We start from the raw sequence: 25,565 nt of genomic DNA on the forward strand, positions 1-25,565 counted from the left end.
GGGGCGCAGCCTCAGGTCCCCTGGCCTGGCACTGGGGCAGGGGTGCACCTTGAGGTCCCCTGTCAATCCCCGCTGGGTGGGGGGCATGGCCTGAGGTCCCCTGTCAAGCCCTGCCAAGACAGGGGGTGCGGCCTCAGGTCTCCCAACCTGGTGCCAGGGTGGGGGTGTGGCCTCAAGTCTCCTGGCCCGGTGCTGGGGCAGGGGCACGGCCTGAGGTCCCGCATCAAGCTCCGCTGGGTGGGGAGCGTGGCCTGAGGGTCTCCGTCAAGCCCACCGGGCGGGGGGCACAGCCTGAGGTCCCCCGGCCTGGCACTGGGGTGTGGTGCACACCTTGAGGTCCCCTGTCAAGCCCCACTGGGCTGGGGGTGTGGCCTCAGGTCCCCTGGCCCAATGCCAGGGCAGGGGGCACAGCCTGAGGCCCCCCATCAAGCCCCACCGGGTTGGGGGTGTGGCCTGAGGTCCCCTGTCAAGCTCTGCTGGGCAGGGGGCATGGACTGTGGTCCCCTGGCCTGGCACCAAGGCGGGGGGCACGGCCTGAGGTCCCGTCAAGCCCCACGGGTGGGGGGGGGGGGGGAGGCGCAGCCTTAGGTCCCTGCTGATTGCTCATTAAGGCTCGTTACAGGAACTCAGCCTCCACTGTGGACACAGCCATCTTGTGTTACAGAAAACCCCCACCTCCGCTGCAGGCATCGCCATCTTTGTGGCGGAGTGAGTCAATTTGCATATTCCCTCTTTATTATATAGGATGGTCTGGCGAAATGAAAGAGACATTAGTTTGGAGGGTTGTAGTCTAATATAACAAAATGAGGTTTATTCTCTTAGCTTCATTTGTCTTTGGGTGTGGTTGGCAAATCGCACTAATTGAATTTCTGTTATATGTCTCCCTGAGTAGGTTGATTTAAGCTACTTATCCTCTGGCTGGGGAGGAATAGTGCAAATCATTACTTTTAAGTGTCCTTGGTTTATGGAAGATAGGATTTACTAGATGGCTACAAACTGCTTAGAACCTAGGTTTTCTAGATGGCTGCAAACTGCTGTTTAACCATCTCGGTTTCCCTATTCTGCTTATCCTGGCTTACTGGCCTGTGTCATTTATATAACTTCCTTTTAATATTTCTCCCTACAAACCTTCTATAACTTTCACAAACCTTCTTACAACTTTAACTCACTTTCTTTTTCCTTCAAGATGCATATCCATGCCTTATGCTTCTATTACCAAAACCATACAATTTCTTTCCAATTCAATTAAAATTCTTAACTCTTAGAAACCTTAATTTTCCAATGATAACTAAAAAATAAACAACCAGCATTTCTTAGATTGACATTTATGAACACTCTCCCTTTCAAGAAACATACCTTCAACAAAGAACAAGACATTACATTAACAGTTAACAAATCTACTTTATAGACTTTCTATAACAAAAGCTAAAGTCAGTTGAACTTAAAAATTAGAAAATTATGTATAGGCATATGAGGCTGGAGAAAGGGTGGAGGAAAGGAGGAAGCAGGCACCAAATGTTAGCATCACCGAAGAAGGAATGAATAAGGGCAGAAGTGGTAAGGGATTATAAATTTACTAGATCATCTGGATACCAGATTGGCACCAGCACCCAGGGACAAGGAGTCAGAGATTTTAAAGGATTCTAAACAGGCTTTTTCTGGGCAGAGAATTCTCTAGGCAGGTCCGGATCCTAGGAAGGTCCAGAGGGAAAGAATAACGGTCTTAGCAATTGGAATGTGATCTCAGTAAAAGGGAATGTTGGTTGTGAAGTGGTCTAAAGGTCGGTTCCTATTGGAGGGGGTGTTGATTCAATTATTTGATCAGACCTAACAAATATCTCAATACTAACAATCATGATACAACATGTATTAAGTTCCTGCTATGTGCCAGGTACTGTGCTAAATGCTTAAAATATACCTTCTCATATAATTCTCACAAATCCAATGACTTCAAATCATGAGGGTAAACCATTATTATGAAGAAACTGAGGCTTTAGAGACTAATTTTCCCAAGATCACCTAACTGGTGAGCAGCACTTGCTCTTCTACATGTATTCTGTCAAAATACCACTCTCTCTTTCTTTGTTTCCCTTTCACTATTGTACTTCTTGAAAAAGTCTCACTTACTCCTTCTTCAAACTGTGCAGTCCACTGACGTTTCTTGGAGAGCCCACGGTGCTTAAAGGACTCTCTTCAAGGTCTCTAATCTCCAGCCGGGTCTCTAGTACTCATCACCAAATGTTCATTTTTGAGATCTTCTCTCTTAGCCTTCATAATATGACCTCTTCTTTTTTTTCTGCTTTTCTTTTTGGTCATTTTTATTTATTTTATTTTTTTATTAATCCTCACCTGAAGATATTTTTTTTATTGATTTTTTAGAGAGAGTAGAAGGGAGAGGGAGAGACAGAAAGAGAGAAACATCAATGTGAGAGAGACACTTCAATTGGTTGCCTCCCACATGTGCCCCAACCAGGGCTGGGGATCAATCCTGCAACCAAGGTATGTGCCCTGACCAGAATCAAACCTCACCCTTCAGTCCACAGGCTTACGCCCAGTCCACAGGCTAACCCCCTGAACCTGTTTCCATGGCCCCCTTTTCTCTGACTTTCCAGTGAGCTGACAGATGCCCCACTTAGGCTCACTTCTTTCACTATAACTTTTATTTCTCAAGTGAGCCAAAGCAGCCCCGCCTAAGCTCCCTCCTGTTTCTTCTTCTGTCCTACACCCTTCCTTATTTTACTGTCCCCACTTTAATAAACATACTCTCAAAATCACCTGGATTTGTGCTGTGAAATCTTTCCTGCACAAATCAAGAACCACACACTACTGCCCGGCTCTGGGCCTGTTTCATGTCCGGTAACATTAGGACTGTATAAAACGCCTGCAGCACTCATCACCTTCATTCTCTCCTTACCAGTCTCACTAACATTGCCCTGGCTCTGTCCTCACTACTTTTTGTCAGGCTATTTTAATGCCTTCCTAACTGGCCTAAAATTACATTCACAAAACACATTTCTTATTATATTTCACTTGCTTTAAAAACCTTTAAAAGATTCCAGTTGGCTACAGGATAAAATTCAAAGTTCATATTGTTGCTCTCACGGCCCTCTACTTTCTGGTCCCTACATAACATGAAACTTACCTTTGTCTAAATTGGATTACATATGTGGTTGGGATAAACACTTAGGGCGTAAAAAAAAATTCTAACCTTTTTTTAAAATATATTTTTATTGATTTCAGGGAGGAAGGGAGAGGGAGGGAAGGAGGGAGGGAGAGAGAGAGAGGGAGAGAGAGAGAGAGAGAGAGAGAGAGAGAGAGAGAGACATCAATGATGAGAGAGAATCATTGATGGGCTGCCTCCTGCATGCCCCACCCTGGGGATTGAACCCAAAGCCCAGGAATGTGCCCTGACCAGGAATCGAACCATGACCTCTTGGTTCATAGGTTGATGCTCAACCACTGAGCCATGCCAGCCAGTCCTAACCTATTCTTTACACTAAATGTAATAGTGAATCAAAAATTTAGGTTTTAAATAGTAAGTTATAAGAGTTTTAGAAAATGTCATAATTTATTTGTAATCTTTGAAGAGAGGAGGGAATCCTTTAGAAGCCAAGCACAAAATCCAGAGTTTCTAAAAGAAAACATTGATTAAATTTTACCTCAGAATATTTGAAAACTTATGTGTGAAGAAAAAATACCATTAACAAAGTCTAAAGACAAATTATAGTGGAAAAAAGTTTTCAACACATATCACAGGCAAGGATTTAATTTCTTAATTTACGAAGAGTTCATATAAATTAATAATTTATTTAAATTGACAACAAATGTTTTTAAAAAATGCTCAATCTCACTAAATAATAAAAAATTGAAAGTATGAAGTATTGTCCTCTCTTTAGAAAGACAAACATTTTAAACGTGATGACACTCATTGCTGCTAAGGCAGTAGAGAAATAGGCATGAACCTGGATTGTTGAAACAATTATAAATCAATACAAACTACAGGAAGTTAATTGGGTAATATCTATTAAAATAGAAGATGCATGTACCCTTTGGGTACATTGCATGTACAGCAATTCTACTTCTGGGAATTTATGCTACCAGTGAACTTACAAAGATTTACTAAGAATCAGAACACACACACACACACACAACTGTCAGTTGCAACATTGGTGATATTAGGGGGGAAAAAAGAAGGTGATGAAGGGGACAGGAAGTGATTAACCAAAGAACTATATGCATATATGTATAATCCATGGAGACTGAGGTGGGGCAGGAGCTGGGTAGAGGGGTCAAAGGTGGGTGAAATGGAAGACAACTGTCATACTGTCAACAATACTATTTTTATTTTTAAAAAATATTTTATTGATTTTTTACAGAGAGGAAGGGAGAGGGATAGAGAGTTAGAAACATCAATGAGAGAGAAACATCGATCAGCTGCCTCCTGCACACCTCCTACTGGGGATGTGCCCACAACCAAGGTACATGCCCACAACCAAGGTACATGCCCTTGACCAGAATCAAACCTGGGACCTTTCAGTCCATAGGCCGATGCTCTATCAACTGAGCCAAACCAGTTAGGGCAATAAATTGTTTTTTAAAGAAAAGAAAGGAAAAACTAGAAACAGCCAAAGTGTTAATCAATAAACGATTAGTTTTGGCATACTTATATGATTGAATACTATTTATAATGCTTCCTGTAAAATAATATTTCTGACATCTCAAGTATTCATGGTGTAGTGTTAATTGGAAAATGAGAAAAATCAGCTTACAAAATATTTGTAGAGTGATTCTACTTTTTTATAAAAATAGATATGCACAGTATTTCTACATTGAAAGAAAAAGTCAGAATCTATTGCATATATGCTTTCCTGTCAATTACACATTTTCTAAGTGCATATACATCATTTTTATAAACAAAAAAATACTTCACAAGTTTTAAACTTTGTAGAAAAGAGAAAGGCAATTAAATAATCTGTTCCCTTAAATTCTGTATACTGAGCAATAAACACTAACTAGAGTCCATGTCATAGAAGTTTGATAAAAATTAATAATTAACTAAGAAAACTCATTGAAAGTACTACAGCTAAAATAATGTAAACGCTCTGTTTAGGATTTCGCTGTGGGAACAAAATATGTTCTTATTCATTCTAACCTACTCAACTGGCTCTATTTGCATTGCCTCATTCATCAAATGCTGTCACTTGATATTGCTTAATCCAAGTGTGTGTATATAAGCAGAGTTAGAATATAACTGCCTCAACTACTACCAAGTGTTAACGACAGGAAACCTCATCATTTGAAACCAGCCCTTCATTGTTTATAACTTAGGTGAGTATCATAACCAGTGTGCAAAAATATTTGCCATAAGTTATTGGAAAAACAGCACAAAAAATTAATGTTTACATTGTGATATAGTCTGAAATATTTTTATTTAAAAGTAGGAGAGTAAAGAGTAAATTTTAAGTCTGAAAAAATAATGAAAGGAGTGATGGTATTTTTTTAAGTAAGAGATTTGTAGGTTGTTTAAAGAGAATGCTTTGTTTTTTAGAATAGGATTTTCTGATTCTTGGTAAATCTTTGTAAGTTCATTGGTAGCATAAATTCCTAGCAGTAAAATTGCAGTAGAATATTTCCTGACTATGCTTTTGACTTATCATGTGATTCTTAAAAAACAGCCAGCTTTCTCTGTGTCAGTGACTCCATCGTAAATGTGGTATTTCAGTTTCTTATCTACCTTGCTTAACTCTGCAAGCTAAGGGTTTAGAGCAGAGTTCCTCCAAGTGTGTTCTCTTAAACTAGTTCATAGTGGTATTAGTCGAGGGAGTGATTATTTACAAAATTAAATAATTACTGAAAATAATTAAACAAAGATACCCATGATTCTTCAATGAAGGACTGTCAGCACCTTTACTATGCTAATGTAAGTTCTGACTTCCCAAGAAATGGAATATAGATTGAACATTTCCTAGATTTATTTGAAAATGTAACATTTTATGTTTGTTAGCTTTTTAATGTGTATCCAGGGGAATTTTTTTTCTAGGACATAATGATCCATGGATAAAAGAGAAAACAACAAAAAACCCAGCAATGCAATTTTCATGTTATCAGTAAAGTAGTATACCTGAATGCCTACTATGTGCAGATTACTGTCTGACTTATTTTCTGTACAATTTAAAGTTTAACTACAATAAGGTTACTGACCTGCACTATCCCATGTTATGATTAAAAATTAACTACCATATTCAAAAATTTATTATTTCAAAGAAGTTGGACAACCAGCTAAGCATTTGAAGTTAAATTCCCAGTTCTGATTCTTTTATTCCTACATTTGGATGGGGAAGAAAAGGAGACAGGGTAGGGAAGCTCTGGAATAACAGATTCTGGTCCCAGTTCAGCTTATGTGATCCTGAGCGAGGCACTTAATTTTTCAGTTGTACTTGGCCCACTCATCTATAAAGTTAGGAGCTCAGTAAAAGAATGTCCAAGGCTCTTTACTTCTAAGTGTTCTTGACAGTAAAGGTGAGAAAATCAGAGAAAGAAGATAAGGATTTATGAGAGGCCCTCAAGCTCTGTGAGGATAATATTCATTCTCAGGGGCAGCAGAGGGACTCCTCAAGTGCCCTACCATTGAAGGATTTTGCTCATGAAACTGTCTGAACATAGTATGGCTGCATGGAAGATTCTACTTCCATCTAGACAAGAAAATTTTAGCCTATTTGGGGTTGGCCAGGGACAAAATTAAAGGTGCATGACGTTTATCTTCCAATGAGTCCTTTGACCCAGGAACTCAATGCTGCTTCCTTACCCTGCTAGAAAAGCTGAGCAATATGAAGAAATTTCAATAATAGCCAATCCAATAATTTGGATTTTATTTTGTTTAACCTAGAAAATAAAAGGCAATGCCCAATAAAGGAAGCAATAACTACTAGTAGAATTCAGCAATGTCAGAGAGATTTTAAGACTAGAGAAGAAGTCCCATTTTCCCCACAAACCACAGCATCACTGCCTTACCTTGATGATGAAGCCAGGTTGCAGAATCCTACTGAAAGAATATGGAGCTTTCTGAAATTTATGACAGAGAACTCCAGGGTCTTTCAGTAGAGTACTGCAGTCCACCGATGATCAAGTATTAATTGGGGACTGGAGGATGGTGATTTTTCTAATTTTATCATTCTTCGGTAATAAATAAATTCCTCATTCATTCTTTCTTGATAAATGCTATGGACTTGTGGGTTTTTGGCTTTTTTTCATCAAATGCATTATAATCAATTACCATCATTATTCCTTTTGATGTCAAATTGTCCCAAATTTGGCCAGCAGGAGAACCTTCATGTATCCTTTTGACACAACCTCACTAGTTTTTGAATGACACATTCCATGTTCACTTCTACTTTCCCAGCCCACATCTAGAGTTCCAGTTCCCTTTAATGAAAAAAGTACTTGGAAATTAAGATATAGGTATACCAATATTATTGATTCAAATAAACATCATAGGAATTTCTTCTTGGATTCTTTTATTTTATATTTGTCCTTTCTCCTACAGTGAAAATCCTATGTCAAACATCTACTTATTTTCTGTATCCTATAGTATAGCAAATGGTCTCAGAATTCCAATACCAATATTACCATCAACAACAAAACCATTAAGTGAGGTTTAAGATTTCTTTGTAGTTCTTTTTGTCCTATATTCCAGCATAGATACATATTCAGAATACTATGTTCAAATTTTACTAAAATAATTATTTTCTCTTGGTAGTTGTGTTTTCAATTGTATATTGACTTAACCACAATTGTTTCTGTTTGTTTTCAGGTTGAGACAATTGAACTAATACTATATTTAATCCAACAGAAGCCTGAAAAATAAGGCTTGAAATGAAGTATTCAACCACCAAAATTCCCCCAGCAAATATGAACAACTCAGCAGGAAAAGCCTCGGCAAAATCTTCCAGGTTGAGAAGTAAGGACTTAAGCATTTCTGATTACTTTACATGCTATTTTTATCTGTTATCAAATCTTTACTATCTAATGTTCATACAAAAGTTACTAAGAATACAAGAGCTGAAATTGAAAAGGATGTCTCATAAGTGTGCAGTACAGCAGCATTTGGTTTTAAACAGACTACAGCCAACTTTTACTTATTTGATGCATCACAGGACAAAAAATGGCTCAGATAATTTAAACCTGCTAATAGTGATAAACATATTTATAGCCCTTCATAACAATCCCTGCTTTCCACCCACATCCCCTTCCACCAAATCCCAAAAACTTTTCCCTAAATAATTAACAAAATTTAAACTGATCCACTTTCATTCAACAAACATTTATTAAGACCTTTGGTGTATCAAGCTTGTGGTCTTAACTTGCAATTTTTGATAAAGGAGAGAATACAAGTGAAGATATTTGGATAATCCAGGCCCCAAAGAAAGCAGATTTGACCAAATGATGCTCAAGAATATCCAGTTACAAACTCAAAGGGTTTGTAATAAATTGAAGGGTAAAAAGAACCAAGTAGAAGCCATAGCTTTAGAATAAAAGGGCTATATACTTCTTTGATCCTTATGTTACCTATCCTAGGCAATAATTATACAAATTTATACTTATGTTCTTCGTAAGGAGCAGTTATACAAAGGAGTTAAGAGAGCCCTGGTGTGCTAGAGCAAAAACAGAGGATGGGGAATGATGATGGAGACTGCATATCCTTGTTCTTTGGGCTCCTTTCCATTTCCCTGAACATCTTTAAGGCTAGAAGAGAAAGCAGTGTTAAAGTACATTAGTTCTGTCCTCCCTAAGGCTCTGGCTCACCCACAGTGTTCTTTGGTAACCAGGGAAAACACTAATTTGACTATGATTTCTAAATGCCCAGGAAATCATAATTGTTAGGTGTTTTTTTTATCTGAGTCTGAGTCAAAATGCTCTATGTAGAAACAGTGACTCAGTGGAAGTGACTCTGCATCCCAAATTCCCTCTTAATAAAAAATGTATTGTCTTTATACCTCAGGAGATTTGGACTCTTTAAGATACTGGAATAAGGGAGCAGGCTGGAGTTTACAGCAGAGTTAATGGCATTAATGCAAAAATTAAAATGTAACTTCCCCTTTAAGGTTGCAGTGGCTTATTTACACCATTTAAAAAAACAGTAATAAAGATATCCCCCAAATCACTTATATTAATATTACACTATTTTAATTTTCCCTTAGCAGATCTTCCTTCCCAATAATATTGGCTCAGTTTAACACTAAAATTGTCATTATTTACTAATAAACACTCCTGGCCCCAAACCTGACAGCTGTGAGGTGTGTGAAAGGTATGAACCACTTCTCAAAACCCAGGGTGAAAATATGTCACATTTTTCCAAAGAAAATGCTCTGAGCCCTCAAGCAAAAAAAAAACAAAAACAAAAAAGTTCATTTTAATTACTTTTCCTCCCTTGGGCTAACATTATCTGACACAATCCACAGGTCACAACACCACAAAACTCATCATCCAACCACTACAGGTATCCACACAGTCAGGTCCCTTATGAGTTCTGGTCACCACCATGTCTTTTCATTTTAGTGCCAAGGAGGTACAGGAGCACTTCATGAGCTAGAGGGTAGCCCCTCCTAAAAATCATCCCATTCCAAGTTTCCAGGAGGCTACTCCCCAGGGTTAGTCCATTCGCCTCTGCTACTTCCTCTTCTTCATCAATTCTTTCCCTTCCCTGACAGTCCAGCTTTTGTATGCATACAGCCAGAGGTCACAATATAGGGAGCCTTGAGAGATTCATCCAGCAGAAGTATTTTATTTGGCCTGAACACTATTATTGAAGTATTTTATTTGGCCTGAAGACTATTATTGATGTTGTTTCTCAATTGAGGCAACAATTAAAGATGAGGAGATTTTGCATAAAAATCTGAATGTGTGGTTTTGTCAAAAAATCTGAAGATCTAGTAATACTGGCTCATATTCCTACATGATAGAGCTGGGTAGAGATCATACACTTTAGTTTGTGTCTGTCCATGGAAAATCTTCTGTTACAGTGAAGGAGTTTGTGGACAGTAGAGAATCATTGGAAATGTTTAATTGGTGGGAATTACAACATATTTTTATTTTACAAAAGTCACACTGGTGGTGGTGTGAAGAGAGATTGAGGGGACAAGCATAGAAACTAAGACTTGTCAGAAATCTACTACATTCACCTAGGGCCGTGGTCGTCAAACTGTGGCTCGCGAGCCACATATGGATCTTTGGCCCCTTGAGTGCGGCTCTTCCTAAGCCTTAGGAGCACCCTAATTAAGTTAATAACAATGTACCTACCTATATAGTTTAAGTTTTAAAAATTTGGCTCTCAAAAGGAGTTTCAATCGTTGTACTGTTGATATTTGGCTCTGTTGACTAATGAGTTTGCCGATCACTGATCTAGGGGACTAATAATGAGGGCCTCACCTAAGACAGCAGAAAGGAAAGGAAATATCAAATTTCACACATTGTCAGAAGGTGAAATCATGAAGATTTAGTGACATATAAAATAAATTGAAAGATAAAGAAGGAAAAATGGATGTTTCTCAACTTTCTGATTTAAGAATTGGGCAGACAATGGTATAATAGTGGTACTGTTTTTCAAGATAGAGAATTCAGGAAGAATATATTGGGGGTAGGAAAGGGTAAAAAAAATTATTATTGTGAGTATAATTTGAATTTGAAGGAGGTAGAGGTGTCCAGAGTTAATAAGGCTTTACATAGATAGAGATAGAGATGCTTTATGGTAGCTGAAGTCAAAATGCCCTGTGGAGAAAGAGCAACAGATATAAAACTCAGGAGAGAGAATAAAGATAGAGTTACAGTTTAAGGAGTCATCTTACCTAATAATAGACAAACATGTAAATTAACCATCCCTCTGCTACACTCACCAGCCAATCAGGGGAGTATGCAAACTAACCCAACAAAGATGGCGGTTAATTTGCATACATAGGGGCGAAGCAGCGGAGTGAAGACTAAAGGATCCGTCCAGAGCCGCAAAGACTTAAGGCTCCGTCTGGAGCAAAGGCCTGGGTCCCAGGTGCCAGAGGAAAACCAGTGCCAGCAGCCAGGGGAAGGGAAGGCCTATTGCACGAATCTCTTCGTGCAACGGGCCTCTGGTCAGTATATAAAAAGATGATTGAAGTCATTGGAGTAAGCAATATTGCTCAGAAATAAAGTCTAGAATAAGAGCAAAAGGCAAAGGGCAAAATCCTGAGGAACACCAACATTTAGGAGCAGGTAAAGAAGAAAGAACTAACAGAGAGACCAAGACGGACTGATCAGAGAGAAACAAGAAGAATCTAAGGAAACTGGTGACCTGACAATAAGGGAAGAAGGGATCAAAGAAGGATGTGGTCCCTAAAGTCAAATGCCACAGACAGGTAAAAGGTAGTAAGCAGTGAGAAAACACCATGGTGAGCAAGTGTTTGGGGAAGAAATGAAAGATGAAGTGATTTGCTTCTGTAGTTCCTGTCAGTCATAGTCTGGGTCTCCAAGTGGCAAAATTACAGGCAGATTTCCAGGCCCCTCCCCATTTACTCACCAGAAATGCCTGAGAATTTCAACATGCTGATGCTATGGTGAAATTAGTTATTTTCTTAAAAGTTATAGTAAGACACTGCCCTCAGACAGCAGATATGATGGAGATTGACCTGGGCCTCTGACCCCAATGGAACACTTCTCCTACACTGCTCTCATGGCCATGTCAGCTTTGTGTTTCCTCCTGAGAACACAACCCTCACACCACATTTTCAGCTGCCTTGAACACCAAAGTATACCTTCTTTCAAATACTCCCCATGTAAAGCATCTTTAATATTTCAACTATAATCACCCCCAATGAATTACAGCCAGTGTTTGTCCCACTAGATCAGTAGTTCTCAACCTTCCTAATGCCACGACCCTTTAATACAGTTCTTCATGTTGTGGTGACCACCAACCATAAAATTATTTTCGTTGCTGCTTCGTAACATAAATATGACATAAAAGTAATTTTGCTACTGTTATGAATCATAATGTAAATATCTGATATGCAGGATGTATTTTCGTTGTTACAAATTGAACATAATTAAAGCATAGTGACTAATCACAAAAACAATATGTAATTATATATTCAATATGTGTTTTCCGATGGCCTTAGGCGACCCCTGTGAAAGGGTCGTTCGATCCCCAAAGGGGTCGCAACCCACAGGTTGAGAACTGCTGCACTAGCCTGTACATCCATATCTTTAGTCTGTCTCTTCTTGAACATCCGCAATACTTTAATATCTTGATCCTCACTTCAAACTACCCAAGACCCATATCCCATTCCCCACAGAGTCCACTCTGAATATAAGATATGCCTGTCATGTCACTATGGGATACTGATAAGCATATAAGGAATGAAAATGCTTACAGTATCATCTTATACCTTTTAGCTCTGAAGAGAAAATTGATACAGTAAATAAAATATTGTATTAAATTAGTTATCAAGAGACCAAGTTCAGTGCTGGCTCTGGCACAGCTTTGTAAATTATCTTTGTAACTCTAAAAATATTATATTAATGTGCAATACCATAGTTGATATTTCTGAATTTCAAGCAATGTTAAGGAATTCCAGGGTGGGTGTGAGTATAATTAAGTAATCTTGCCCTGTTCAGACAGTTGAAGATTCTTAAAGGTAGATGCCCATCTAAACTGGAGACAAAATATAGATAATTCAAAATGGTAGCTAACAAATGTTTATTCTACTTGACTTTTAAAAGCATACTAGTAAGGCAAATCTTAGAGAATAAAAAAAAATCATAATCACAAGTAATTATTTTCATTTTCTGAAATTGCTTGATAACTCATTTACTTACTATAATGTTGAAAGTTGAGTTCCTTTGACTCAGGTGTTACAACTTTCTTTTCTACTTAACTCTGAAAGTCTTTTTATTATTTCCAAGTAGCAAATTATTTTTACTTTAGACTTTAATTTTTCTTTGGCTAATTAAATTCTAATAAAATTAGAATTACTGGATAATTAATATTTTTTAATTCAAATGATTTAAGTTTATATTTTGTTAGTCCCTAAAATTGCACTGTAATATTTTCTTAGAGGTAGATGAAAAAAATACCTTTTAAAAAAAGATATATATTTTATTGATTTCAGGAAGGAAAGGAGAGAGAGAAAGAGATAAAAAACATGAGTGATGAGAATCATTGATCGGCTGCCTCCTGTACGCCCCCTATTGGGGATCAAGCCTGCAACCTGGGCATATGCCCTGACCAGGAATTGAACCGTGACCTCTTGATTCATAGGTCGATGCTCAACCACTGAGCTACCAGCTGGGCGTAAAGAGTATCTTTAATATTAGATACACTTGAGTCACAACTTCTCACCAGACCTGTAACTTTGGGTGTCATGACTTCTAGATCATCATCTGTAGAATGAGGAGAATAATACCTGCCTTGCTTGCTATATTATTATGAAGGATTAAGTGACATAGTATGTAAAATTATTAGCACAGTGGTTGGTTCACTGCAGACACAGTAAATGACAGCTATTTTTAAAATCAATAACCTTTACAGACTACAGCCATGCCTCCAAAATTATTAAAAGTATATTCTAGATAAATAGAAAAGATTACAGACTTCATGTGACCATAGAGTCTCTCCTCAGTGAGGCAAAGATTGATATATGTTGGATGTAGGTCCACATTCCCTTATATGGAATTCTGAAAAAGAAAATTTTTTCTAAAGACCTAAAGTTTTTTTAACTCATTTGACAGCAAAATATGACCTAAATTCACTTAACAGTTAAAGCCTGAGCTGAATCACCATGAGGTCTTTATTCCACCTTATATACAATTTTCTATATTTCACTAAAATATTATTAATTTTTGAATTTGGGTTACTGCCCTAGTCCCTGCTGGGAGTGCTAAATATATACCATATATGTTCTACATGACAATTCTAAAATCTAAAAAACTTTGAATCTTGAAACAGAACTGGCCCAAAAGTTTCTGACAAAATACCATGGATCTGCAGTTTCTTTCTTGGTCTGCTACACTCAGCATTTGTAAAAGGATGAAAATGGATGAATGCCCAGCCGATGTAGCGCAGTGGTTGAGTGTCAACCAACGAACCAGGAGGTCACGCTTCGATTTCTAGTCAGGGCACATGCCCAGATTGTGGGCTCAATCCCCAGCGTGGGACGTGTAGAAGGCATTTAATCAATGACTTTCTCTCATCATTGATGTTTCTCTCTCTCTCTCTCTCCCTCTCCCTTCCTCTCTAAAATCAATAAAAATATATTTTAGGGAAAAAAAAGAAAATGGATGGAATGAAACAATATCACATTTTTTTCATTTGTTTAGAATCCCAACAGAAGGGCAAAGAAATTTGCCAGCTGTACTTTATGCAGCTACGCTCTGGCCTTATCATAGAAAAAAAGGCCTGTTACTTTAGGAAAGAAACCACCGAAAGGCATTCACCAAACTCAGGTAAGGGAAAACTACAATTACTGGTAATTCTTTAATATAGTGATGAGCATCTATTTGCCTTCAATTTCTACATCTAGGCATATAATTTTTATCCCTCACACAAATTTTCCTTCTGGGAAAGAGTAAAGACAATAAACTCTTTTTAAGCCATTTTAAAAAAGGTTTATACAGAGTTTTTAATGTAATGGGAGAAATGGTTATGTTATAATGTTAAGTGAAAATAGAGGATATAAAATTATATATACAGGTATACCTTGAGAATATGCGAATTTAGTTCCAGACCACCACAATCAAGTGAGTTGTAATCTTTCACTGGTAGAGGGCCTTCCCTTCAATTTGTAAGAAATGCAACATCTGTAAAACACAATAAAGAAAAGTGCAATAAAGTGGGGTATGCCTATATATTAACAATATCTCTTAGGTGATTTTTTTTTTTTTACTTAAAGGAAGTACTACTATAAACTAAAATGTTCATAGTGGTTGCCTTTTGAGACATGGGTAACTAGTTTTTTTTCCACCTGGACTCCAATGGGTGTGCCCTTCTGGAGTGTAAGTGTGCCAGGAGGTATTGAACCCTTCCAACTATGGGGTGGCCAAAGTCCTGGGGTCAGTCACCACTGTCAGCAAGCAGCCTTGACTATGACTCTTTAAGTGGGGGTAGAGGGAGTGGGGAGGGGATCTGGGCAGAGTGAACACTGATAGTCCACTCCTAACCCCACCTGTCTTGCAGCTGAAGATTACAAAGAGCCAAATCTGCTATTTGCTACCTGTCGGAATCACCTGCAACACTTTGAACGATCGGCGGGGTCCTCTGCTTTTAATAAATCCATGGTCCAGGAAACTACTAGAACAATTGATGATTCAAGAATCCTAGGTGTGACTGGTTACAGGTGTGGTGTAGGTAATAGGAGGGTGGTAAGAAACAGAACGCTGGCAAGTGCTGCTCTAGGAAGCAACCCCAAGTCTATGCCTTCAGGTATATTAGAAACTTTTGTCCATTTTCTGCTGATGTGCCCATTAGGTGGTATCTAAAACAGGTGCAGGAAAACTGCTCTAACAATGCATGCACATTCTATAGTTAGCACTCCATTGTTATTTTGAAATGTTTGCTATGGATTGGAATCCCATATACATTATTCCTGGGGAAAAATAAATTATCCTTGGTGAGCGGAAAAAAAACCAATACATTATTCCCCCAAATTTCAAAATTTTGTCAATAAAAAAGGAGGGGCTATTAAGTATTTTAAGTATAATTTTGACTAAATATTTTAAATAATTTGTTAAAATTGTTTTAAGTTGCATCATTAATTGAGCCAAATGAAGTCCAAGTTGATGGTGACTATCAAGAAGTGAAGAGATCATTGAGAAACTTGACTGGGAATTGCAGTTGCCAGTTCAAGTATTATTCCTGACATAAATGTCTTAAATTCCCAGAAAAATACTGAAATTTCTCACTAAATATTTTTAAATCATTTTACTTTAGAAGTTTACATACAAATTCAACATGTAACATACTCATTAATATTTTGTATACTCTCAGCATAATTCTATAATGTAAAGAAAATATAATATTTTTTCTCCAGGGCCCATATAGATAGTTCCTAAATCTACTTCAGTTTACACCATTGAAATATCATTTTCCATGTGTTGGAACATTTTAAAAACTTGGGAATACTGCTCTCAGTGTCTCTGTCATTTAGCCAGAAGTCAGAAGGGGCTCACAACTGTATCCTCCAGGACTATTGGAAGTCTCAGAATAACTCCACACCTTACAGATGGGTATTTATTTATCCATGTCTATTTAAATTCTGTCCCTTCTTGCCTACAATTCCCTAGTCCATGGGGAGCCAGGAAGCAGAGGTTTCCTCAGGCAATGTCTGTCACTTTTCCAGCTTCTTTCTCCCCACCAAAACCTCCCATAAACATACTAGCATGGCCTCCCATGGCCTTCACGCAATAAATTAGCGCCTTTAATCCCATTCAGGTGATAGAGTTCAGCTTTGAGCTATGTTAAACTTGCACCAAAGGTTTTCATCCATCCAACAGCAATGGACAAAGTACAGCTCAAATAATAATAATAATAATAATAATAAGCCTTTGGGGAGGCATTTTTTAAAAATGCTAAACGATTGTTTATGAGAACAAGTTTTTGCATTCTTAATGACAAGATTTTCTCTTGTTACAGAATATCGTTCTGTTTCCCTGAGCACATACGACAATCAATCCATTACTTTTGTTGTTGGGGATGAAGGTTATTACATCAATGTTGACGATTTGGGGACAGAAGATGAGAAAGGTAGAATATTTCCTTTTGTCTATAATGATATAATGATTACTAATAAGTAAAAAATAAATTTACCAAACCATTAACAATGGATTAACTCAGATATGACAAATAGATCTTACGTTGTGTGCAAACTGTGATGCGTTGGCAATAGATGCTTGAATATCACTGTGTTGAGGAGTATTAAAAAGCTTAGTAAGCATTCATCAGGAGGAAAGAACGCTGATATTGAGAAGTGGTATATGTTGTGAAAGATGGAAGGAGGACCATATATATTTGATATTGCTAAATTAATTACTAGATATTTCTAATCTTATCAATGTCACCAAAGTAAATCCTCAAATAAGAGCATACCTGCCTTAGCTGGGTGACTCAGCTGTTTAGAGCATTGTTCTGTACACCAAAAGGTTGTGGGACGTGGGAGAAGGGGGAAAGAAGGGTGGAGGGTGAGGGTTTCCTGATTAGGACACATACCTAGGTTGCAGATTCTATCTCAGTTGGGGTGAGTGTGGAAGGCAACTGATTGATGGTTCTCTCTCACATCAATGTTTCTCTCTCTCTCTCTCTCTCTCTCATCAATAAACATATCCTTGGGTGAGGATTTAAAAAAAAAGAATATACAAATGCTATGAAAATATTTCAAGTATTTTATGGGGAATTCATCAGAGTATACCATCATTTTGAGACTTTTCTCAAAACCACAAAAGTTTTGCTTTTGTAGATATACAATAAAAAAGGAGGATATTTTCTGATATTATGTATATTTTGGAACTGAACCTATTGATAAATCACCAAAAGAGTTTTATGCATTCTTTTTCAGACAAAGTGTTATTCCATTTCTATGACTCACAGCTAGCTGCAAGAAAAACAGGTAATTTGGATAGCTGTAATGTTTGAATTCTTAAATTTGACTAAAAATAAATCCAAACATGCTCCACGTGGAAAGGCAGGCTGTCTCTGAAGGTTCTCTCCAGCCCAAGCTCATAGTGAAATCTTAGATTCTTAGAGGATTTACTCCATTCCAACCATTTTGCAGTTTAATAGGATAAATGTTTGGCTACATTTAATGGAGACCCAGAATAATGGGTGCTAAGCTACACAAAACTCTATTTCTGTCTTAGCCAGGGCTGGAATAGGAACTCTATTGAATAGGTTGTCCAGGAACCTAGCTCCTTCTCTCTTTGTGGCTCTGCTAACACCTACATCGGGGTGGGGAACCTTTTCCTGCCAAGGGCCATTTGGGTATTTAAAACATCATTCGAGGGCCATACAAAATTATCAACCTAAATATTACTCTGCTATGTTTGGTCAAACATTTAATTAACTCATCCCTAATGCCTTGGTAGGGCCAGACCAAATGATTTCTCGGGCCTTATAGTGCCTGTGGACTAGACGTTCCCCAACCCTGATCTACATGTTTTAAGATTACTTTAGCCCTGGCCACTTTTGCTTAGCGGTTACAATGTCAGCCTGCAGACTAAAGGGTTTGGGTTCAATTCATGTCAAGGGTACATGCCTTGATTGCAGGCTCAATTCCCGCCCTAGTCAGGGGGTGTGCAGGAGACAACCAATTGAAGTGTCTCTCTCACACCATTGTTTTGTCTCCTTGTCTCCCCCCTCCCTTCCACTCTTTCTAAAAATCAATGGAAAAAATATTCTCAAGTAAGGATTAACAACAACAAAAAATTATTTGCCACCATGACAATATCCAATTAGCTGGACAGAGAAAGATGGGTATGTGAATTCTCTTTCCCTTAAAGGACATAACCTGGAAGTTGCACCTGACATTCCACTCAACTCACATTGGTCAGAACTTAGTCACATTGCTACACTTAGCTACAAAAATATGTTCTATTATAACATAAGAAGAGGAGTTGAATGTTGGGGGACAACTATCTGTGGCTTTACATGCAGACAGATAAACACTCGGAGAAATACTCATTAGAGTTCCAATTCTACAATTAGAAAGCATGTAAGAAAACTAACCTCTCTTCTTCAAGGGGCTTGGAATTATCCCCTACTTATACAATGACTCCTTAGTTTCATCTAGGTACAAATGTCTAAGAGACATGTTGCTGAATGAAGCAGTTATTTTACATGACATTATAAACTTGTTTCCTGGGTGTTAAATTTGTTTAAATTAAAATGAGTTACAATCTTTAACTTTATAATTTACATTTTTTAATTGCAAGATGATGATGTTGATGGTCCCAAAGTAATGGTAAGGATGAGTCCTGCAAATAACAAAGACTTTTTGCTGCATGCCGAGGAGCACTCTGTGAAGGTAACAGAAATATGCATTTAACTGTCATGATTAATATCACTAGTTTGTACGGATTTGAATGTTTGGATATTTTGAAGAAGGGTTTTTGTTTGTGCTATTGTACATAAAACACAATGAGTTACCACCAATATCTTGCTCTTGGAGTTACTTAAAGTCTAGTCTCTGCCAACAGTACAGCATCACCTGGGAGCATGTTAGAAATGTGAAATTTCATTGTCAAGGAGAAAGACAGAGGCTGTAGGAAAACATCACTTTCATACTCGAAACAGAAATACTTTGCATGCCACATATGGTCGACTGCCGTTTAGCATCCATGTTTGACACCTCCTAGAGTCCATAGGATCTGGAAAAGGAACACTATATTTCTCAGATGCTCTTATAGGTAGGATTTTTGTTGTATATAAAGAACTGGCATATGTATGCATTCACAGAGATGTAAAATGTGACAATAAAACAAGTTTTTTTGCAAAAAAAAGAAATGTGGAATTTCAGGCTCCCTCACAACTGAATCAGAATCAGGATTTTAACAAATCTCCAGGAGATTCATATGCACATTAAAGTTGGAGAAGCAATACTATATAGAATGATCTCAAATCCGTCCTATTTGGCTTTAAGAAGTATTGTGTTCTTCTAGGAAGTGTTTCTTTGTAAAATATAATTTTCTTAGGCAAATGTATAAATAACTTTATACTCTAAGCCTGCTAAAGGGAAGGTCATAAACATTTTCATATGCCAAGATTTATAGATAGCATAACAATCTACATTCTATTCATAGGATTCACTGCATAGTCTTCTTCAGTTAGTAAACGGCAGTATTATATTGGTCATGATGAAGAATTATAAACAGCCCAGCTGGCATGGCTCAGTGGTTGAGCATCGACCTATGAACCAGGAAGTCACAGTTCGATTCCTGGTCAGGGCACATACCCGGGTTGTGGGCTCAATCCCCAGTGGGGGGGAGAGAGGCATTCAAGAGGCAGCCGATCAATGATTTTCTCTCATCATTGATGTTTTTTTTTTTCTTTTTCTTTTTTAAATACATTTTATTGATTTTTTACAGAGAGCAAGGGAGAGGGATAGAGAGTTAGAAACATCGCAATCCCCAGTCGGGGGGAGAGAGGCATGCAAGAGGCAGCTGATCAATGATTTTCTCTCATCATTGATGTTTTTTTTTTTCTTTTTCTTTTTTAAATACATTTTATTGATTTTTTACAGAGAGCAAGGGAGAGGGATAGAGAGTTAGAAACATCGATCATCTGCCTCCTGCACACCCCCCACCAGGGATATGCCCGCAACCAAGGTACATGCCCTTGACCGGAATTGAACCTGGGACGCTTGAGTCCGCAGGCCGACGCTCTATCCACTGAGCCAAACCGGCCAGGGCAATGTTTCTATCTATCTCTCTCTCTCTCTCTCTCTCTCTCCCTTCCTCTCAGAAATCAATGAAAATATATATATTTTTTAAAGAATTATAAACATACTAGAGACCCAATGGACAAAATTCATGCAAGAGTAGGCCTTCCTTCCGCTGGCTGCCAGCACCGGCTTCCCTCTGGCACCTGGGACTCGGGCTTCCCTCACAACCCCAGCTTTGTCTGGAAGGTCGTCCGGTCTAATTACCATATTATGCTTTTATTATTGTAGATTAAGTAACCAAGAAGCCAAAGGTGGAGACAAGTAAGAAAACATGAAAGTCTAATACAGAAGATAAATTATATAAATACACAAAATTATAAAGCTAACTCATACAGCCATGTAAAGTATTAACATAAACACTGATGGTAACTAACATCTCCCTTAACAAAAACATTCTTAAGTATATATAACAGTGTTTGGCATATATAAGTACTCAGTAATAAGAGCTGATCCATACTGAGCTCTATTATATACCAAGTACTATGCTAAATGTTATATAAGTAATATCTCATTTAATTCACACAGTAACTCTATAATAGTAGAGCTATTGTATTGGTCAGGTATGGCTGTGTAAAAAACCGTCCTCAACACTTAGTGGCTTAAGATAATAATCATTTTTATCACTCACATGTTTGTGGGTAAATTAGGGGTTGACTGATCTAGAAAACTGGATATATTAAAAAAAACTTTTTAAAAATTGAGGCCTGAGAAGTAAAGCAATGTGCCAGGTCTCAGAGATAATACATGGCAAATCAGGGATACAAATCCAGAACTGTTGCATCTAGATCTAGTCATTCTAAGCCATATGTCTCTCAAAGTATACTATTAGTGAATCAAATCAAATCCTCCCACTTTGAGCCTCTACTTACACCCCTTCCATCCCCTACTCATTAAGCAGCTTTGCTAAAAATACCAAGTTATAAGTAATTATTTTCCTTTTAGTTTCTAATACAAGGGTGTGGAGTTGACTCTGGACTTCCTACTCACATATTGGTTGCTTTCTCTCTTGTTTCCTCAGGTACAAAAATATGAAAATTCATTGCCAGACCAGACCTTATTTCTTCTTCATAAAGAGCTCGGGCCCTCAAAATGCGTTTCCTTTGAATGTAACAGCAAACCTGGAGTGTATCTAGGAGTAGAGGGTAACCATCTTGCTCTAATTGAACCAAATGACCAAACTGCACATTTAAGAAGAAAGAATATCATATTTAAGCTCTCTGAAATGTAAGATGTTGGAAAGTTGTGAATCCTGGGTTGAGTAGCCCAAAGAGCTACCATTGAAGAGATTGTCAAAAAAAAGAGAGAGAGACAGATAACATTTAAGGGAAATGGAGAGTACTTAACATGCTGTGGAATATTTTACGCATTATGTTAAAATTATATATATTTTTTGTAATCCTCAGTTTTGTTTTTTATTTCCCTCTGTATCACTGCATATTCAATACAAGTATTGGTATATTAAATAGGTTATTGGTAAAGCAGCCCGCCAATATTCTAAAAACATACAGACCTTTACTTTTTCTACTTTCAGTCCAGAGAGAACTTTACATTTAGAGCTGAGATCTCTGGGGAGAAACAAGCCTTAGCCCAACTCTCATTTTAGACAGAGATCCATTTTAAAGAGCTACATACTTTCCCCTGGTTCCAAACAATGGGCTCAAACACAAGAGCTGCTAGTAAAAACAAGATGCTGCATAGAGTGACTATTTCACAAATACCAAGTTAGTAGATGCCCAAAACTTCAGGTGCCTACATGGCTAGGCAGGTTATTTTTATATATATATATATATTAAAAAGGTAAAGATAATTTCAAAATTAAGAAAAATAAATCCAGTATAGATTTGTGAAGTGAGTAATTTCACCTCTAATTTTTCATTTTAAAAATTCTGATTTTTATAGACCGAGTTAACTATAAATAAAGTAAGACATTTTTGCATTAGGAAGTGAAATAAATTTTAGTTCAGACATAGAATTAGAATGATTAGTAATAAACTAAAACATTTTTTTTGAAAAAGCACTAAGCCACAACGTAGGTTAGGGCATCCAAGTACTATGGTGGGGCCCGAGGTCCAAGATGGAACACAAAATTAATATTACAATTTCAATAACTGGCCAGCCCTCATGTTGGTGGCATACGATGTCCCTCTGACCCAAACTTCCAGAAGTCAATGACTTTTAATATTCTTGTCACCTTGGATAAAATTTCTTCTAACCCTTTGTTGTCCAACTTACCAATGACCCTACTTACAATTAATTATGTATTTGATTTCTATTTTACTTTCATTTCTTTTGACCAACTGTATTCTTCATATACCTTTGGCATCCCAAGCTTCATTTCCAAATTAGCTGACATATGAATGCCAGAACCTTTATTCTGCTTTGTCTACCTGATATAAAACTTTACATAAACTTATTGATGGCAATATTTTTATTAAACATCTTTGTGTTTTACTGTTACTAAGGTAGTAAAATAATTTATATTCAACCATAATAACATTTCAACTACTAATGGAATAGTTTCTGCTTATATTAAGGCCTTAACAATTTCTGCTACAATTTTTCATAGGCTTAACACTGATAATAAATGATAAACATAATAATGGAATACATATGAAATATGACTTTTTCTTAAACTGTAGGCACTTTGATTTCTAATTTGTTGAAATCTACTGGATATAATTGCTGGTGGAACATAAGATAAAAATGGTTGAGAATTGTAATATAGGGACAAACAAGTATAGAACGATATAACTTTGTTACATTACTTTGCCAATAATTTTACTACTATAGAGACAAAAAAAAGCAAAATCTATTTCATCTCCTCTGAAAAACACTAAATATGGACTATGTGCATTTTGTATAACATACTTAAAATAATTATATTATTAAGTAACCAAATATATCCATTACATCATTTATATTCTTAAATAAACTATATTTTTCAAAAGTATGTAAAGCTATAGTGATTTTTTTCATAAAACAGTTCAATATTCTAAAATTCTTATGTGAACATAAGCATATCACAATACACCTATATTGGTATCTGGAGTAAGTCATTTGTCCAATACTTTTGGTGATTCAAAACTAAGTAAGATTTTCCAGAGTAGGAACTGTATCTTTCTTTACCTTTGTACTCCAAGTGCCCATCATGGTGATCAACACATGACAGGTATTCAGTGACTTTAACCCAAGATCAATTAGCCAACATGTACCTGCATTAGAACTTTAACCTGAGACTTCTGACTCCTTATTTAGATACCTTTCAACCTGGCTATCTTTTATAAAAATATTTTCCATCACCACTTTAGTCGGTGTTTTTGATTAAAATATTCAAATGTGTAGTGGCCTTTTGTCACTCACTTGAATGTGTTTTGATGGTCCACAACACATATTACTGAAAGTAGCCTGTCCATTTTATTATATCAGAAATGACAATTATGTCAAAACTTATTTTCCCTTATTTTATGTATATCCTTTGGATTGTTTAATGTATTTATTGAATACCTTGAAATACTGTCAAGAAAGTTTTATTTGAATGAGTAAAGTTACTTGAAAATGGAAAAGAAAACAGAGTTGAAATTTGGGGGAATTGGATAGAAAATTGATAATGTAATTAGATGCAGCAGCTTAAAGTCTTAAAGGATTGATTCATAACCTCTACCTCTGTAGCACAAAACAAGCCAAAAATAATAATAATTTCAACTTGTACAATATATAGTAAAACTCCAATTCTGCAGTACACAGTTGCACAAAGGTGAAAGAGATCAGTGTGGGATTCTCCTTAGGGAAAGAAATCAGACTGAATTCTCTATCCCCACACCTTAGTGCCTATCCCTGTTCTATTCATATATGTATTCTCAAGGTCATGTTAAACAGGTTCCTTCTTCAGGGCTCAGGCAGAAGGGAGTAAATTCAGTTGTTCCAAATCTTAATAGCCAGTGTTGGGGCTAGGGGGCTAAGAAATGCAAGGAATGAATGAATCCAAGAGATAGAAGTGAAAGCCAATTGGTAAAGATAGAATCTATGAGCTATTTCCTGTGGAGGTGCCAAGATGATGAAACACTTGTTTGAGTCCAATTATAGTCCCAGCTCAGAAGACACTCCCCAAAAAAGAATGCATGAATCACTAACTAGCATATTAAGAACATAGGCTTGGTTTACTACTTAATAGTCTCTACAACTTCAGCAAATTATGTAAGCTCTCTCCATCTCTGTTTATCCTCTGTAAAATGAGGAGGTACCAAATGTTGTAGTAGCTTATCTAATATCCATTTTCACCAATCCTACTTCCTTACCAACAGAACCTCATTTTGTACTGGGAAGCAATATGGCCAACTAAAAACACACTCCTTCCCAGACTCCCATGCAGTTGATGTGGTAACCATTTGACATTGTTCTGGACAATAAAATATAGATAAGATAATGGTTTAAGAAAAACTTTTTTAAAGAAGACATATTCAACTGGGATGTCCTTTTTCACCCTTGGCGCCATCAGCAGGTGGGAGCAGAAGCTGCCGGCCCCAATCACCCCTCAGGGCTTCTCCACCTACCCCTAATCCTGAGGGGAGACTGGGGCCACTGGCAGCCACCTCTCACACCTGCTGCCAGCGATGGCCCCACTCACACCCGCTGCTGGTGCTAGAATCACTGCTCACACCCACTGCCAGCGTCAGCTCCGCTTGCACCCACAGCTGGTGCCAAAGCCACTGCTCGCACCTGCTGCCGGTGCCAGGTGTGGGTCCCGGTCACTTGGCACCATCAAAGGGTGCAAGCGGCGGCTGCTGGCCCGATCACCCCTAACGGCTTCTCCACCTCCCCCTGCTCCTGAGGGGCGATCAGGGCAGCAACTGCCACTTGTACCCACTAACGGTGCCAGTCCTGCTCGCACCTGCTGCTGGTGCCAGCCCCAATCACTCTGTGCCATCAGCGGGTGTGAGCGGGGCCAGCGCTGTCAGTGCGTGGGGGCGGCAGTGGCAGGAGCAGGGCTGCCGGCAGACAGGGGACTGGGAGCTGTGGCAGGAGGGACCGGGTGGGGGTGCAGAGGATGGGCTAAGACCCACCCTTGTGCCTACTGCAGCCTCGCTGCTCACAGTTCCTTTCAAGGTGCACAAATTCATT

At 37.8% G+C, this 25,565-nt stretch overlaps 1 protein-coding gene across 6 annotated transcripts in view; it reads left to right on the forward strand.

Annotated features, from left to right (window-relative positions):
* IL33 (interleukin 33) overlaps positions 1-23,368 on the forward strand; it is a 42,597-nt gene extending 19,229 nt beyond the window's left edge. The window contains exons 2-9 of one of the 6 annotated variants that reach the window (XM_070431634.1): positions 5,111-5,328; positions 7,811-7,957; positions 14,338-14,463; positions 15,194-15,337; positions 16,649-16,759; positions 17,568-17,618; positions 18,940-19,031; positions 21,466-23,368. In XM_070431634.1, the coding sequence (XP_070287735.1) occupies positions 7,873-7,957; positions 14,338-14,463; positions 15,194-15,337; positions 16,649-16,759; positions 17,568-17,618; positions 18,940-19,031; positions 21,466-21,675 (819 nt within the window). In that variant the 5' untranslated portion in view covers positions 5,111-5,328; positions 7,811-7,872 and the 3' untranslated portion in view covers positions 21,676-23,368. Of the gene's footprint in view, positions 1-622; positions 709-5,110; positions 5,329-7,810; positions 7,958-14,337; positions 14,464-15,193; positions 15,338-16,648; positions 16,760-17,567; positions 17,619-18,939; positions 19,032-21,465 lie in introns of those variants that run through there. The other 5 variants (XM_070431638.1, XM_070431637.1, XM_070431639.1 and 2 more) reach the window with 5 other exon arrangements.
* The last annotated feature ends 2,197 nt before the right edge of the window (positions 23,369-25,565 follow it).

The sequence above is a fragment of the Myotis yumanensis genome, unplaced genomic scaffold (assembly GCF_028538775.1).
Source record: "Myotis yumanensis isolate MYYU_CA2020_CCGP unplaced genomic scaffold, mMyoYum1.0.hap1 SCAF_12, whole genome shotgun sequence".
NCBI lineage: Eukaryota > Metazoa > Chordata > Mammalia > Chiroptera > Vespertilionidae > Myotis > Myotis yumanensis.